Genomic DNA, 17,308 nt, shown 5'->3' on the forward strand with positions numbered 1-17,308 from the left:
CTTCCCCCTCCCTCCCCCCCCCCCCCCCCCTTCCCACCTATATCTTCTCTATCTTATCCAGGCTGCCAACTAGTGATGAGGGAGGGGAGACATAGAGGAGAGGAGATAAATAAATCATTTCCCTGGTACACTGTATTTAAGAGAAAGATGCATGGGAGGGAAGCCCCTGGCACAGTGATTTGGGTGGCAGTCTCAGGGGTGAGGGAGAAAAGAAGAAAGGAGAATGGACTATCACACCCCGTCACAAGGTGGGGATTCACTCTCTTGGAAGGGTCACGGCTTCAAGATCTATCCATTGCTTCCCGCCATCCCCATGCCCAGTCCTTCCAACTACTAAGTGGTAGTCCTTTACTTTCAGAGTGGGTGATGTAATGTATATCCCTCTCCGTGTGCCCTGCCTGCCAGTATTCAGAGGGGGAGGGAATCCAAAGACCCCTTGAGATGTGATGATACGGGGTTTCCAGAGACAGGGGACTTTATCTCTATGTTGGGAACCGGGAAGGCTCCTGCAAAGCACGCCCCACTTTCGCACTCTACCGTGCCCTATTAGGCTCCGTTTCTGAATGAGGAAGACACAGATACCGGCGCTAAAGTGCCAAGTGGTGAAATCTGTAACTGGAACTGTAGTCCAAAGCCAGGATCCGAAAGACTACTTCTGGTCAAGCCAAAGGGCGTGATTGGGGACAGTGAAGGGAGGGAGGGTGGGGTGGACACTAGGCGTGGGTTTCAGTGGGAGGTTACTAAGGCTGCTTACTAGAGGAGAGAGCCTGCTCGCGTGGAACTAGAAGAAAAGAGGGTCCAGGAACCACTCCAAACACAGTGGTGGGGGCGCAGCAACAGCAACAGAGAGCCCGACGGAGTTAGGACCGCTCGGAGCGTCCAGGTCTCGAGGTAGTATATGGTTTGCAATCCTTCTACTTACTGCCAGTTGCAGAAGATTTCGCTTTTAAGTGAAACGTACATGCCACCCAGCCGTGGGCTGCTGCTTCTCTGAGCTTGCTTTCCCCCCTCCCTCCCTCTTTCCTCCACCTCCTTCCCTCCTCCTGTCTTCCTGTCTCACTCTCCCTTTAATTTGTGTGCGCCCCTAAGTTTGTGAGAGAGCTCCCTGGCCACACTGAGGCAGGGTCTGTCCGGGCACGGCTCCGGGGGCGGGGGAGGCTGCGCTGGGGGAATTGCAATCCAGAAGGATCTCGGGCCATGTATATTTCATCAAATGGACTTTCCAAGTGTCTCGTCTGCCAGCCATCCACGCTATGTGCGGTGACATTTCTGACTTGAGTAGAGGAATGCGTGAAGGGAGCCCTGGCGAAATTGGTACGAGAGGATCTCCTTGGCGCCAGTGCTAATTGTCCTGATTTATGTCCCTTCTGAGTGCGCTCAACGTCTTCATCGGAGATAAAATGAGAGCGGTACTAAGCGGGGCAGAGCCGCCCGAGTGCTGCATCTGATCGCGGGGAGTCCGGACATCCAGGCGTCCTGCAGCTCCGCACACCAAACAAACGAGCAAACACAAAAAAAGGAAAGAAAGAAAGAAAGAAAGAAAGAAAGGAGGGGGTGAAAATAAAGAAAACACAACAGCCACCGGGAAAGCTTCAGTAAAAGTTTAAGGCGAAAAGTGGGAGAGGTGGCGCGGGGAGTCGCAGAGGAAGAGTGAGCAACTGGGGAGACTGAGGTTGCCTGCAATTTTATTCTTATTATCATTACATTTTTTTTGGAGGGAGAGGCACCTTTCCTTCTCTCTCTCTCTCTCTCTCTCTCTCTCTCTCTCTCTCTCTCTCTCTCTCTCTCTCTCTCTCTCTCCTCCCACCCCTTTCCCCCCTCTCCACTCCCCCTATCTACCTGTCAAAGTCACTGATCTTTTTGCATTTCGGAAGAGGAGGATACCGAGGAGGAATTCCCTCTCTGGGGTCTCAGCTTTGAAAGGGCCAACTCCTCCCGGGAGCCAGATCTTTTCCCTCGGCACCGGGCGAAGGTAATTAAGCAGCGGGGCGTTGATTGCTGTTGTGGGGGCTCTCTTTCCACCATCCCCTTCCCAGCCCCCAGCCCCTAGTCCCACGCCCTCTCCTCTGGACTTCTGGAGGCAAGTGGAGCAACTCTGCGGTGGTGGGGGCGAGCTCGACGGCTCCTACTGGACCCCCTGAACCCCTCCTAATCTTTCCGCCCCTGTGCCGGGTCCCCGCGCTCGCCGGAGGAGGCACGGCGGGGGAAAGCAGCCTCCGCCCGGCAGCCGCGGGCTCCGATGCTGCCGCTGCCGCCACTGGACGCGGACGAGGCTGGGAAGGTCCGCGGCAAGGAGCCGTCTGCTCGCCTCCCGCCTACTGTAACAAGGGCAAATGGTCCACACGGTAAGTGCAGCCTCCCTCGCTCCCTCCCTCCCTTCTTTAGCGACCCGCCCGTTTTCTTCTTTTTCTTCTTCTTCTTTTTCTTCTTCTTTTTTAACCCTCCCTTATCCCCGCTCTCCACAACCCACGGCCCCCCCAACCAGAAGAACCTGTAATGCAATCCACAGGCAGGAGGGCTGGCTCCGGGGGATGGGAGAGGAACTTTGTAGTGCACCTTTGGAAGACAGCCTGTGTGATATGCATGTGTGCACCCACACACACGCACACACCACGTATGTGCATGTGTCAAGGTGCGCCCATCAGGTAACATATAAGTACTGGTCTCACCCACCTCTGGATCAGGGTCTGTGCCCTCTACCTAACGAGCTGGATCGACATTAATGTATCACTCAGGAACATACTTGACCCCACACCGGACTATCTGTCAGGTTTATTTTGATAATTAGCTTTGCCTTGGGTGGGGGGAGACTTAAAAATCTCCCCCCCCTTTTTTTTTTTTTTTGTTTGTTTAGTTCTTTTGCATCCCGGGTGGTGACTAAGCTGAGAGGCTTTTGAAGTCTCTTTCTTTTAATCCCTTTTATTGGTGCAAGATTAAAGCATTACTATCCCATGCCCTGCAGCTGGGAGAGAAAGAAGGATTGAAAGAGGAATAGACTTCGGAATGCAGGCTGAAATATTTTCTCAGATTATTTACTACCATTAAATGAATCAGTCGATGGATTCAGCTGGGGAAATTGAATTGCTCACAATGCTATTCTCTCCTGTATGGATCTGTGGATATCTATATATAATACAAATAATACCGAATATTATTGGGCTCAAAATAACCAATTAAGTGATTCATACAGGGAAAAGTTGGATACAAAAAGAAACTGCGCCCTCTGCTGTTTCTTTTGGTACCACAACCGGGGACCAATTTTTCAGGATCCACTTAAGAGTACCTTGTCCTTGCACTGGGGATGACTAGCTGCTATTCTAAAGGACCTTTTGTTCGCAAGAGCTAGAGTTGGCTCTCCTGTCATTGCATCAAGTATAGGCGGAGATTGGGGGGGAGGGGGAGTAGAAGGGGGAAAAAGTATTATTTGTTTCCCCGTTGCCTTTTTAGTGTTTTTCCTCTGCGGGTGACTAATTAATCTAGTACTTCATATATTGGCATGTCATTGAAACTCCTCTCAGTGCATTCAATGTGATTCCACAACCTTCCCTTCCCCCATCACCATCTAATTAAATTCAGGCTCATAAATAAAACCTCAAGCCATCCTCATCAACTTCTTGGAATGAACATTAGCAAGCAACCTAGCTTTCTCCCCCCACCCCCTCCTACTTCCTCAGCCAAGGACATCAAACTCATCACCGTTAGTGAAGGAACATGTCTTGTGGCATAAGGATGCTAGGGAGTCAGAACTTTAAATTGAGAGAATAGAAGTGATTCGATAAACAGAGCAACAAGCATAAAATCTGCTAGAAAATGAGAACAGAGGCCCCTCACCAAATAAAGGAGCCGTCCTGTATCACAACAGCATGTCAGTCTTTGGAATAGAAAAGACTGAGAATTCCAATAAGCATATGGTGAAGTTGGCACATCACTTGTTCTGGAAATAAAGCCCAGTTTTAGGATGGAAATTACTAAAAGTGCCCTCCCTCTCTACACAGTTGAGAAATTAAAACTTTAGCCTGGGAAAACGGAAAAAAGCCACATCTTTCTTAAAGTACATTTACTAATTAAACTTCAGAAGAATTAATGACCCAAGAACCCAAGTTTATTGGAAATAGGTCGTCTTTACTGAGTATCTTTATTCATGGATGTTAGCTAACCTGTTATCAATTTTAGACTCAGTAACTTGGCTTAACTACTTCCTTCCACCCCATTCCATCATAGCAAAAGAAAAAGCTGCCTCTAAAAAGATGTGTTGCAGATAAGGTTGTTGGCTGTTTTTGTTTTGCTTTGTTGGTTTAAACTTTACCTACTTTCAGGAGAGAATTCAGAGGTTTTAACCTCAACTCCCCCCCCCCCCCCCTTAATCAATAACAAAAGAAAACAGAAAACAGAAGGCCTTCACAGTTGAACCCTTTATATATTTCTTTCTATTGCTACATAGATCCTATCTGGGATTATTTTTCAGATGCCACCAAGTATGATATTTTCCACCACTGAATGGTAACATCACAATATCATGGATTCCATGCCTTGGTTACTAGTCCAGTGATGTTCCCTCTTATGAAATTCAGGAATACACAAATCTGGGGAAATTGAAAAATACAACAAATTATCATTTATTTAAGCCCCAAACTGTTTTTACATTGAATTTTTAATTTGGGCAACTTACTTGGGCAACTCATAAGAGAATTGTTTGTTTTTCTGAGGGTGGATAAAATGTGATATTGTTTCTATTAAGTATGTAAAATTTATGCAAATATTTATCTTGGACAACTATTTTACATTGAATCATACTAGAGATATCATTCATATTTATACAACATCTTAAGATTTTAAGTGTCAGGGAGATTTTGTAAGAGGTACTGACAGTTACAAAAGCTTGTGTGGAAAGAAAATAATCCTTTAGACATTTGAAGTGCGCATGTACATATGATCAATATCACCTCGCAGCATAGACAAAAATCTAGTATAGTTTTTAAATTTGAATGCTCCTTCAGCTCCTATAGTTCAGGTTTCAAACTTTAAGTGTTTATTTCCATAAACTTCCATTTCTGAAGAATGTGGATCTCCCTGGTTTCACTGGCTGGAAAAGAGGAGAATTTAGTGTTTGGCTGAACAACCAGAGAAATTCAATGGGAATGAAAGCCAGCTTTTCTACTATGTTCTTTGGTTGAAATAATATTAGGAATTTTAATAATCAAACAGATTGCTTAATGCTAAAGTCTAAAATATACATCCCACAAAGTATATGCTATCTAGTTTTGGTGGAATATTTTCTTCTGAGGAAAACGGGGACTTTATTTAAGTGCTTTAGTTATGTTAAGATCTCAAAGGCTAGGTGAATGATTATAATATCTCATGATGTAAATATTGTATACTAGTAATATCACAAAGCAATCCAATTCTTTATATTTTAATAGGAAGAATTAAGAAAAGTATTATTGCCAACCTATATCCAACGAAGATACTTAGAACCGCTTACTTTACTACAAAAGATAACTAACTGCAAAGTGTGATTCAAGGTATCTTTTTAAAAGATGACATGGGCAGTTTAATATATTTTTTCCTTTTTAGGAAGTTATAATTGATAAATAGTTGTCTATGCTTTTATCAGTTGAGATACTCCTAATGAAATACGATTGCAAACTACATTATTCTATTTCTCTCCATTTTAGAGTACATAAATTTATTAAATCAATGTTGATGGGGAATGGATTCATAGTCTCCAGTTCCAGCTGCCCTCTGAATTCAAAACCTACGGTCAATAGAACAAATATCAGCCCAACAATACCTCCAAGTGTGAAATTCTATTCAAAATGGAATGCTAGAAGCCACCTAAAATAACTAGACTAGAATGTTTGGCTCTAAGACATTGAAAAGAATTTGCAGTTTATTTTTGGAAGCATTGTCCAGCAATCATTTTAACTATAACTATTTGCAACTACAAGTTTGGGGTTTCTATTTGGGTCAAAAGAAAGGGCCTTTGGAACACTGTGGAAAGCTATCCATGGTGGAAGTGAGTCAGCTATATGAATCTTAAAAAAACAAAAAGATGTCTGTATGCATGCCATTTTTTATAGTACATTCCTTCACTGATCAATAATATCTGTCAGATAGAGATGTATGAAATATATATATATATATACATATATATATATATATATGTATATATATATATATGAACATTTCAGCCACATACTTATTTGATGATCTGTATATTACCAAGAACTTATAGCCTGGTAGCAAGAGTTTCTGTCTAAAACAATTCTTCAGTGTTTGAGGTTGCTGACAGATCTAAAGACATTACTTAATTACTCTGAGTTTTTAAGGTCTGCTGAATAAAAAAATGGACATCACAAGATTTGACCCTGTCAGAGAGCTCTTATGGTATTGCATATATTTAGAGGATATGGCACGTGAGAAAATTCAAAGCCTGAATTGCTTTGTAATTAATGCAGCTACAGCCCAGAAGGGATAGCCCCAGTGTGCTAAATGCCAAAATATGTCATTGAATACTCCTCTTTGCATAATCAGGCTGCCCAGTCCTTTGTGGCTATAACTTAGACTTTTAAAGCCCAGCTAAAATTCGAGTTTAACCCAGTTGACTCTATTGTCTGGTGGAGACCAAGACTGTAAGAGACTCAAAATTTAGATTTTAGAAGTCATTTGGTTATGTTCTTTAGGGAGCATTTTTTTCCTTTTATTGATTTATATTTTTAATAGTAAATGTCTGAATTGGAAACAGGTATTCCCTCCCCCCCGCATCCAGTTTAAGATTTAGATGTTTTGTTGTTTTTGAAATTTGGAGAGTTAATTTCCTTTAATTTTTAGTTGATCTGATTTTTTTTAAGTCTAATGCAATCTTGAGAAGGAGGCGATTCTCCAACCCTAGATCACAAAATGAATGACACTACAAAGATTAAGAATAATAAAGACAAATAGCATAATTGGGTTATGAGAGTCTTGAGGACCCCCTCCACGTGCTCTTTAATACACTTTGGTCAATGTCTTTCTCTGTGTCAATAGGAGCTCATTAAATGGCGATTCTGCAGACTAACTCAGCCATGCTGTATTAGTTCTTGCCAAAGCCTGACATTTTTAATACATTAATAATATGTCTGTAATGTAATGGAAAACTATTAATCACAACTGGTTATGTGCCAGAAATTTAAGCTATAATTGGCTGCTTCTTGTCAGAGATGTCTGTTGCTCAGTCCTACATTTGCCTAATATTTAAATATCTTGCACTCCTCTGCATTTTTTCCCTTGTCAGGGCACTATGGTAGATCAGTGTGATAGTATATAATTCCATGTAATGACCATCATTATAATGGGAGTCCTTTCAGTTAAGATTTCTTATACTGAAGGATTGTTGTGTCATGAGACATTAACAAGAACAAAACTCTGTGCTCATACTGTACATATAAATATGTGCATTTACTTTCTATATTGGTAATTTATATAGTGAGAGCACTGTTTACTTTGCTTGAACAAAGCTTAGAAGTTACAGTAATTTGGATGGAAAAATGGAGAAAGGATAGAATAACCAATAATGAAAGGGTGGGGTTGCTTGAGTTCTTTTTGAAAACCAATAAAGAGAACTTTTGGGATAATTCAAATTTATAGTTTTAAAAGTCTAGATTTGGTTTTTTCCACATATAAAGCAAACAAGAAACCACCACAATGCTAGCAAAACCAAACTCCAAAGCAGCTTATTCCAACTTCTTCAAGATAGAATCTGCAATTTTCACTAATAAATTTTTTTTCATATATAATGATTAAATGTATATGGTTATACAGTTAAATTTAAGAATGGAGAGTAATAGTTTCAGGTCTAGTAGATTTGTCACTCTTGTATAGCAGTGCTTTTCCTCCCTTTAAAAGATTTGTTAGTGAAGGTATTCACATAGTAAACATGTTCAATGCACATATCTAAATAATGTTACTTTACATCACTTTTAACAATTTCAGAAATCATTAAATTGTTTGACAAATGTGTGTTTCTAAAAACATTAACCTTGAGGCTGCTGCTTAGAAATGGGAATAAAAACAGAAAAAAATCCTCAAATAGTCACAACACATAAGTCTATACAGCATTTTATTAGTTTAATTTTTTTAAAAAATGTGCTCCATACAAATTTTACTTTATCTTAAAAAGTGACAGATTCAGATTTGTAGTTTATACATGTTTAGACAAACTACTGATTATTTCTTCATGGAAATTCAAATATTCAACACACTTCCTAATAGAAAGTATTGCAAATTGCAGCTGTATGATAACATTTTATGAATGGAATATAATGAAAATTGCACTTGCATCCATAAAGCAATTATTATAAATTACTTTGCTATGGAAACACTATTCAACCATCTGTTGGCATTTTGTAGAGTCTGTAGCTTAGTTCATTTTAAGATGGTGCATTATTTAAGTATGGTAAGCCCTCTTATAGGATTGTTTTGAAGACAATTAACTTGCATGTTTTAAAGAATGCTGTATGGTTTGAGAGGTCCAAGATGTTCACATAAACCGCATTTTGGTCCCTTTTGGATTGGAGAATAAAAATCATTTTTCTGGGTGCAAAATGCATATAGACAACAAATAAACTGATTATCTAACCTACTTTAGTGCTTTTAATTACTTCTAGATCTAAAATGTAAATATTTGTTTAGTTTTGACAACTAGCTAGCTCAAAAGAAAAAAACGTTGTAAGTTGGATTTAGGAACACCTTTGTGTCCAAATGTGAATTGTCAGTAATAGCTGTTAATTAAATCGTTGTGACATGATAGACTTTTATTTTATTTTAGAATAAATGTCTTATCATTCTGCTTCATGGCCTGTTAACTTGCCCTCTTCTATTTTTATGTGTATGTTTTAAATTGGGCATTTTACCACAGAGATCAAAGTTTTAGTAGAGGACATAATGTTGGCCTTTGGGACAAATTTTCTATTCCTATTACAGAAAAGAAAGAAATGACATCTAAAAAAGCTAAAAAAAAAATTGGAGGATCCAAAAAGAGAAAAATTTTCTTTTCTAGATTTATTTTTAAATAATTTCCAGTGAACCATTCTCATCTCTATCGCTAAATACAGCTAAACAAAAGATTCTAAGTTCTTCCAATACTAATGAGTAAATCCAAAGGGACAGCCTAGTGCCAACAATACTGTTTTTCATTCAAGCTAACAAAAGCTGAGAAATGTACAAGGAATTTGGATATCTTTAGGGTCCCTTTGCCAAAAAGACAAAAGGCATACTCGTAGTTGTCATTTCTTTGTCATTGTAATAAAAGAGCTCATTTCTCTCCATTGTTCTCTTTCAGGATTTTCCAGCCCTGCCAGCTATATGAGAAATGTTTAAATCTGGCTATTTTCTCTTCATTTAGCCTATATAGAAATATAATTTTTGAACCAAAAAAAAAAAAAACCCCAAAACCCCTCCAACAACACTGTAACTCACCTGCAACAGCACACATGTGCCTTTGTTATGGAAGAGTTAAATGCTTCATATCAGAATGCTTCCCAATGTGAATGATTTCTGTGGTTTGCTCATTCTAGCAAAACAGCCACAGTAAAGGTTATCCATATTACACCAATTTGCTTTCTATTACATCAAAACTCCCAAATGTCAACATATCAGACATTTGGTAATGCATTGATTCTGGAACAATAACTCTTACTCTTATTGTTTCTAAAAGGATGTTGGTGCCAGAAGAAAAGAATGATTGATGGGAAACAGACACCGGGCTGTAGACACTCATCCTTTTGCTTCACATACTGATTTATCAGCGAGTCTGGACATCCCTTGTGAGCCGTGAACATAGAGGAGGATCACTCAGGGTTATCGGCAGTACAACTGAAGACCTACCACTTTGCTAAATTATCATCCCTTCTTGGACATTTATTACGACAATAAGAAAAAAATCAAAACAAAACAAAGCAAGACCTAACAATCCTAGAGATAAGTCTGGGACAAAGAAAGATCCTAGAGCTGGTTTTAAAGGCTGTCACATGAGTATGATAGGCTTCCACCAAAGTCCTCAACTTACACAAAAAAGCACTATATTCTAAGACATCACCACTCTTGGGTTTGAAACCTGCTTTGGGGCCACTTTGTGTGCATATACTTTTGAAAATATACAGACCAATATACATCAAGAAAGCAAAATCACAAATATACCAACTTTGTTTCAGTCCTGGTGAAGTTTTCAAAGGATTTAGAGATGTATTTGTCAAGATTCTTATCAATCCATGCCCTTTGGGTTACTGTGTCCTCAGTGATGCAGCACTATCCATCAGTGTGGGGACATTATGATGTGTGTAAGACTCAGATTTACACAGAAGAAGGGAAAATTTGGGATTACATGGCTTGCCAGCCAGAGGCTACTGACATGACAAAATATCTGAAAGTGAAATTGGATCCTCCTGACATTACCTGTGGAGACCCACCTGAAACATTCTGTGCAATGGTGAGAAAAACTTTTAAAAAGTATTTCCAGGTTAAGTGGGGGCATGACCTATATACACAAATGCTCAAAATATGAAGACATAAAATAAGTGAAATCCTTAGGTAGCATATTTGATTTACAGTATAGCATCATTTTACAAGTAGGCTTCCTGAATTTGTAATGATAATTTGTACAGTATCATGGATGCATTGAGACTTATGGTTGGCTTCCCTGGAAAACAGAGGTTTTTGCAATAGGAAGTATATTGTAAGAAAAACTAACTGAACATCCAGTTTCAGATCTGGGTGCCCCGAAAGGGATTTGTTCTTTTTGATTGGCTTAATGTAAAACCCTGGAAATGGAATGGTGATGGTTAAAATACCTTCCAATATAATAATAGCAATAACAATAATATGACCATATAATAAGTTACCATTATAATAATTATGTAGTAATAGTAGTAGTAGTAGTAGTAATAATAGAAGTATTAATAATAGTAGCAGCTGCAACAGTAGTAGTACTAATAGTAGATCAGGGTACAGATGGGTGGTGAGTGACTTTGAGTCTTAGATTAGACCTTAAACATGGGAGAGTTTTTCCCTTCTTCCTGGGTTTGTCTCTATCAGGAAACAGCTAGGATTTGGGCTAGTTAGTTAGTGATCCCTCTCTCTTCATTCCCTACAAGAGCTACAGAATCAAAAGAGTAATAGAACTGGCATGTTAGAAAAATGCTTCTTAGGAAAGGATATTCCTATCAAACATATAGTTCGTTCTTGGAAGCCAGCAATTCCAAGGCAAAAATTCAGATATGGGTTTGGATTTGGGAAACAAAATGACTTAAGAACTTGTTCTCTTCATTCTTCTATTGTTCTTTGGAAGGTAGTGAATGGGAGAGAAAGAGGATAATGTGTCCTAGTGGACAGAACATTGAATGAGGAATTAAGAGACTTGGATTCCATTCCTGGTTCTGTCTTTGTATAATAGGATGACCCTGGGTAATCATTTAATTTCTATTTCCTTATCTGTAAAATAAGGAGATTCACAGAATTTCAGAATTCGGAGGGCTACTGATGACCATTAATTCCAACTTATACCTGTAAAATAAAAATATTCTTCATTGTCTTTGGTAACAAAAGACCTCCAGTAAAATTTAAACCTTATGTCTTTGGAGACAGCCTATTTTATTTTTCTAAGTGGCTCTAATTACTAATCAATCAACCAATAATCATTTACTAATCATGTATTATGTTCTAGGCACAGTTCTGGTAATATAAAGCCAAAAATGAAACATCCCCTGCCTTTAAGGAGCTTACATTCTATCAAGAAAAACATATCAAGAAGACATTTTCCTCTTTCTAGCATCCATTTATTGATTCTGGATCTTATTTTTTAGATTCAAGGAGAATAAGTTATAAACCTATATGAACCTACAAACCTAAATAGGTTTTTTCCACGTGACAGCCTTTTAAATATTTGACCATATGCATTATTGACTTCTCTTCCCCTGGTTAAATATAATCAGTTCTTTCATTTTATTATGATATGAAATGCTTTTGAGACCCTTCACCAACTTGGTTGCCCTCTTTTTATATTCTCCAGTTTATTAATGGTCTTTTTATATCATTTTAACTAGATGGTTTTTTGGTCCTTGGCAGTGTGAAATTTTATGATTTTGTGGGTAATTTTTAAAAATGGGGCATTAGGATACCTATATTGGATTTTTTAAATAAAAGGCCAGATAGGCAAATATATCTAAAAAGTAATAATATATAGTGTCATGATGGAAATTAAAGGGATTAGGCAAGTTTTTTCAGTATTATTACTTTGATTTATACCTAGCTTTTATTTGATGTAGGAAATGTGATTCTATTTTCCTCCAACATGACGAATATGAGCATGATGCTTTTTAATACATTTCTTACCTGACTTTATTGTTTTGAACCTGGCCTGGCATTTTCAGGATACTGAAACTATTAATCAAAGTAACATCTGTTCACCATCCCCAGTGAGTTAAATTAGCATAAGATCATCTTAGACCTAGCATTTCAGAAAAAGGCTTTTTAACAGGAAACAATTTTGAGCAATAAAGAGCATTTTCACCTGAACACCAAGGGCTTGCCATTTTTCAGGAGTGCCTTTGGGGACTTATAAGCTGGACCTGATTTTGTAGAAAATGAGGAAAAAAATATTGGTTATTAGATGTCACTATGACTAAAGTGCTTTAAAAGTCTAAATATTTCAAAAAGAGGACTTGTCTGTCTGGGAAATGGGTCTGAGCTGAGCAGATAATTTGAAATACAGAAAAAAGAGATTTCTCATAGAAGGTGATTATTTACAAAGAATTACAATTTTTGTAAGCCTGTAAAAGAAGAAAGAAGTTTGTTATTTTATAAAATATGTTTAATTATTTCTGACAAAAAGAAGGAGGTGAGCTCAAAGCATTATTGTGAACCTAGGAGAAATTGTATGGTATAATATCCAACTCCTTAAGGTGTAAGAAATGCCCTGTAATGCTTCCTGTGATTCAAATATTCTATTCTACATAGTTCTTATAATAGCATGACTTTTTAAAAACTGTTGAAGAATTCAGACAAGAGCAAAAATGTTAGAATAGAGTTTTTCTTAACTGTAATTCTAAATATCATGAACCTGCTAGAACTTGATCAGTGGGTGGCTTACCTATGTATATCTCCTATCTCTGGTTGTCTCATTTATATAGCTCCTCTGAGGGAAGCAGCATGAAGTAGGGGATGAGAACATTGAATTTGGATTCTAGAGGACCTGTTTTCAGGGACTGTTAGATCTATAATCTTGCTGTGTTATAGGAGTTTGCTTATGGACTTGAGAATAATATGTTTTTTCCTTGGAAAGAAATTATCTTTTTTTTTGACCTAGTTTTCCAAGCCTATCTTTTATTGGACTCATTTCCAGTAGTCCATGGGTTCTGACAAAAAACAATGAAATTAAAAAAACAAAAAACAAATATCAAACTTCAAAATCTTTAATTTGTAATTGTGGGCTCACTGTTTAGAAACCCTGCCACACAGAGGACTTTATAACCATTAGAATCTAGGCCATCACTCAAGTGCCTATGTCTTCTGTGGATTTCAGTTAGTTTTTCAAGGAAGAGCACAGGGTTTATGAGGCATTACCTGTCAATGCTTAATTTGTACTCCTTAATATGCATATTATTGGCATAATGGATTTAATAATCTATCATCTAAATGAATACTTTGGGACTATTTGTATGCGAGTTATAGACCAAGTCAATGATAATGGCTTAAATATAGGCACACAATTGCTCCTCTGCAATTCTGGCTTTTCCATAAAACTCTATAGCATAAGGATTCCTGACACAAGACCGTAAAGCTGTCTCAGGACTGTGCTGGCTCAGGCCTGCTTAGGTGCTCCTTAGCCCCAGGATTTATGGAAGTCAGTAAAGTCATTTGTGTTATGACTTACTCAGGCTCCTCACTTCTCTCCTTTCTGACATGCTCATCCATAACTGTTCCCTCAGAGTCATTATGGCCTATTATATCAGTGTAGCTGCCATACACACAATTGTGTGTTTAGCCCCCGTATGTAAATATTTTGCTGCAAAGTAGTTTCAGAGACCATTTATCCAACTGGTAACACCCTTGTTAGCAGCAATAATAGTGAGTCCAAGGACTGAGGGGGCATACTGAGAATGAGGACTGGTAATTGGTCTTGTTTAGCTGAGTGTGGAATCCTAGACTTATCCATATAGTGAGTCGACATATATGTGCTATGTAGTACTGTGGAGGTTCAACATTTTCAAACTAAAAGCCAGACTCAGAAAATATTAAAACATTTTGCAATTGTTGTTGTTTTTTTCCCCCTCAGAGTCTCTGGGCTGCTGGGAACATAAACCTTGTCTCTGTTATCTATTACCTGTGTTTCCTTTATTTCTATTAATAGTCTCTTTGCAAGTGATTTCAGTCACTTTGAATGAGAAATGTATTTATGTAAAAGTGAAAACAAATAAAGAAAATGAGGCATTATGGGTAACTGGAAAGAGTGTTGGATTTGGGGCCATACGGTGTAGGTTCATATTTGAGCTCTGTGTGACCTTGAGAAAATTACTTTAACTGAGTCTTAATAAACCTTGTCCATAAAGTGGGAAGGGGGTAAGATTAAATGATCTCCAAAGTGTCACCATCTCTAAATCTATGATCCTGTTATCTCTCATAACTAATACTGAGTTAACAGTTAATTGAATATCAGTTAAGCAAATGGACTATTTTGTGAGGGCTGGAACATTTAAAAATTGAGCTCATTGAATATAAGAAAGTGAATTTCAGTGTTTACCTATAGAAAAATACAGTTATCCTTTCCACATCAAAAGGTTAGAGGTAGGGCAGCCCTGCAATCTGGGAAATCTGCATAAAATTTTTGGATCCTTTCTTTGTAACAGAGAAGTCTGATGTTTTTCCTTTTCTTTTATGGGATGTTTACAGTACCTTATTGTAAGATTTGGGCTAAGTATTTGGTTATAAGTTCTGTGTCCTCTGATGGTCTTTGAGTATCTGCAACTTAAGCAAAACTTATGCAATTTATGCCCCCAAATTCTCATTTAGTTTCTTATGCTAATCCATGATATGTTGAGACCTGGATGGAGAAGGTCACATTGTGAAAGAATTAACTATACCGGATTGAAATGTGGACAACATCAAGAGTTAGGTGGCTTGATTTCTAGTCTTGCTACTGTGTCGGACTCATCCTTGTATGAGAGGGACTAGGGCAAGGAGTGATTTTGTTTAAGATCTTCTTTCCTATGCATACTCCTTAACATTCCTATTCTCACCCCCATTCCCACCCCAGCTCTAAGATTCTACTATTCAATAATCCTTGGTACAATGTATTCTAGAGAACCATGCTATTTATAGTTAAATTACCAGGGAATAAGAAAAAAGAAGGTGCTATAGTAACCATCAGGTGAATTGTTAAATATATTGAAGAACTTAAGCTTTTTTTTAATTTTTATTTTTGAGGTAGTGTGGGTTAAGTGAGTTAACTTAAGGTCACAATTATTAAATGCCTGAGGTAGGATTTGAACTCAGGTCCTAGATAGTGGAAAGATAGTGGAAAACATACTGAATTTGGAATCACATGTCCTATGTTCAAAACTTACTTATGCTGTTTGTTAATGTTTGGATAAATCACTTTACTTTTATGGACTTCCATTTCCTTCATCTGAAAATTAAGGATTTGGAGTAGTTGAATTCTAAGATCTCTTTCAGTTCCAAATCCATAATTCGAAGTACAGCATCATAGTATAATAATTCCAACCATGATACTGATTATTAATGTATTTCTTATCCTTCATCCAAGCCAATTAAGAACACTAGGTAAGAGAACTGACTGTGTCAGAAAATTCAAGATCATTTTAGTGATGACAACATCAATTTGCATACATGGTGCTATCAAATTATGAGCCTTCCTGAGATCTGAGATGACAATAGAAAGCCGGAGATTTGCTCTTTGTGTTTAGACAAACTTCTCTGTCACATCTCAATGCAACGCCCCAGTGGCTTAAAAATGGTAAAATTATCTGCAATTATCTCCAGCCTGCAGCTAATTTTCTGGAGAATTTAAACTGAAGCTTTGAAAAGAAGCCCACAGACTGGAGAAGTTGGTGCATTTATACAATTTATGAAACTGAAGTGCTGATGACAGTCGAAATGTGAGCCCCTGAGTGTTGCTGTGAATTTCACAGCCAATCAAAATAGAATTAGGAAACAAAGATTATTAAAAAGTCTTCTGTGCACATAATTCTGGCATAATATTATGAGGTGGACATTAAATGTTTCCCTTTGAGACTTTGAGCATCATTAATGCCGCGTGCCTTTAATTACAAGTAGGCTCATATGACTAAAAAAGAGCAAAAATAAAGCACTCTGTGGTGTAGTTAGCAAGATTGTTACAATGTTTGTGGAAATAATTAAAAGGGAGACTATTTTTCGAAATAACTCAGTCACAATTTGAAACAAAAATGAATTTTCTTGAGGAAGTATACTAATGTATTCATACATATTCGATAAGCATAGCCATCAACCCTAATAGTGCTATTAAGGATTGTTCCTATGACATTCCTAAATCAATTGCCATTAAGGGGGAGGCAGGAGGTGGAAAACATGGTTATTTTCGTTTGTTCTAAATATTAGATGTTAAGCATATTTTCCTCTGTTAAAATGGAACTTACCAAAAGTGCAGCAGATTAGAAGCAGAGGAGAAACCATTAGACTTTTCTATTTTCAGAAGAATTGGATGACTTGAGGGATTGAATATTATATAGGCTATAGAGTTTCCTGCTTGAAATTGATGGTTTTGAGATCAGCTCAGGTTGCCATCTGGTGGCTATTTGGTTGCCTCTGAGAAATTAGCATTCTCATTGAAAAGGTATCAATAACAGTTTCCCTAAAATTGCATGTGAAAGGGAATTTTTCAGCAGACATCATAACTATATAAAAATAGTCCCTATTCACATGTGATATCTTTCCAAAAAAATGAGTAAACTCTTAAAGTAAGGGACAAGGTTTCTTTCATTTGGATTGCTTTGCCCTTCATTATATCAGGACAATGGTGTTAAAACATCTGTCAGTTTTATTTTCCCCTTTTCACCCTTCTAATCCTTCACTAAGGTCACTTACTTATTGGCTTTTTTTTAAAGAAAAATTTCCTTTCTGGTCAGGGTACTTGTATTTGAAAGCAAAATCTAAGTCCAAAATATATTACTTCTTTGGAAACTGTAGAGGCAGATTAATTTTTACTAACCCACCATTTTTTCTTGCTCAAGAGTCTTCAAGGAGTCTTTCTTGCCTACTGAATCCTGAGAATGCAGTA

At 37.8% G+C, this 17,308-nt stretch overlaps 1 protein-coding gene across 7 annotated transcripts in view; it reads left to right on the forward strand.

Moving 5' to 3' along the window:
- Window positions 1-725: 725 nt before the first annotated feature.
- Window positions 726-17,308, forward strand: part of NTNG1 (netrin G1) — a 432,645-nt gene continuing 416,062 nt past the window's right edge. For 5 of the 7 annotated variants that reach the window (XM_031967178.1, XM_031967181.1, XM_031967184.1 and 2 more), the window contains exons 1-2: window positions 1,800-2,345; window positions 9,695-10,465. In XM_031967178.1, coding sequence (XP_031823038.1) covers window positions 10,220-10,465 — 246 coding nt within the window. In that variant the 5' untranslated portion in view covers window positions 1,800-2,345; window positions 9,695-10,219. Of the gene's footprint in view, window positions 892-1,799; window positions 2,346-9,694; window positions 10,466-17,308 lie in introns of those variants that run through there. The other 2 variants (XM_031967180.1, XM_031967179.1) reach the window with 2 other exon arrangements.

Source organism: Sarcophilus harrisii, chromosome 4 (genome assembly GCF_902635505.1).
Source record: "Sarcophilus harrisii chromosome 4, mSarHar1.11, whole genome shotgun sequence".
In the NCBI taxonomy this organism is placed as follows: domain Eukaryota; kingdom Metazoa; phylum Chordata; class Mammalia; order Dasyuromorphia; family Dasyuridae; genus Sarcophilus; species Sarcophilus harrisii.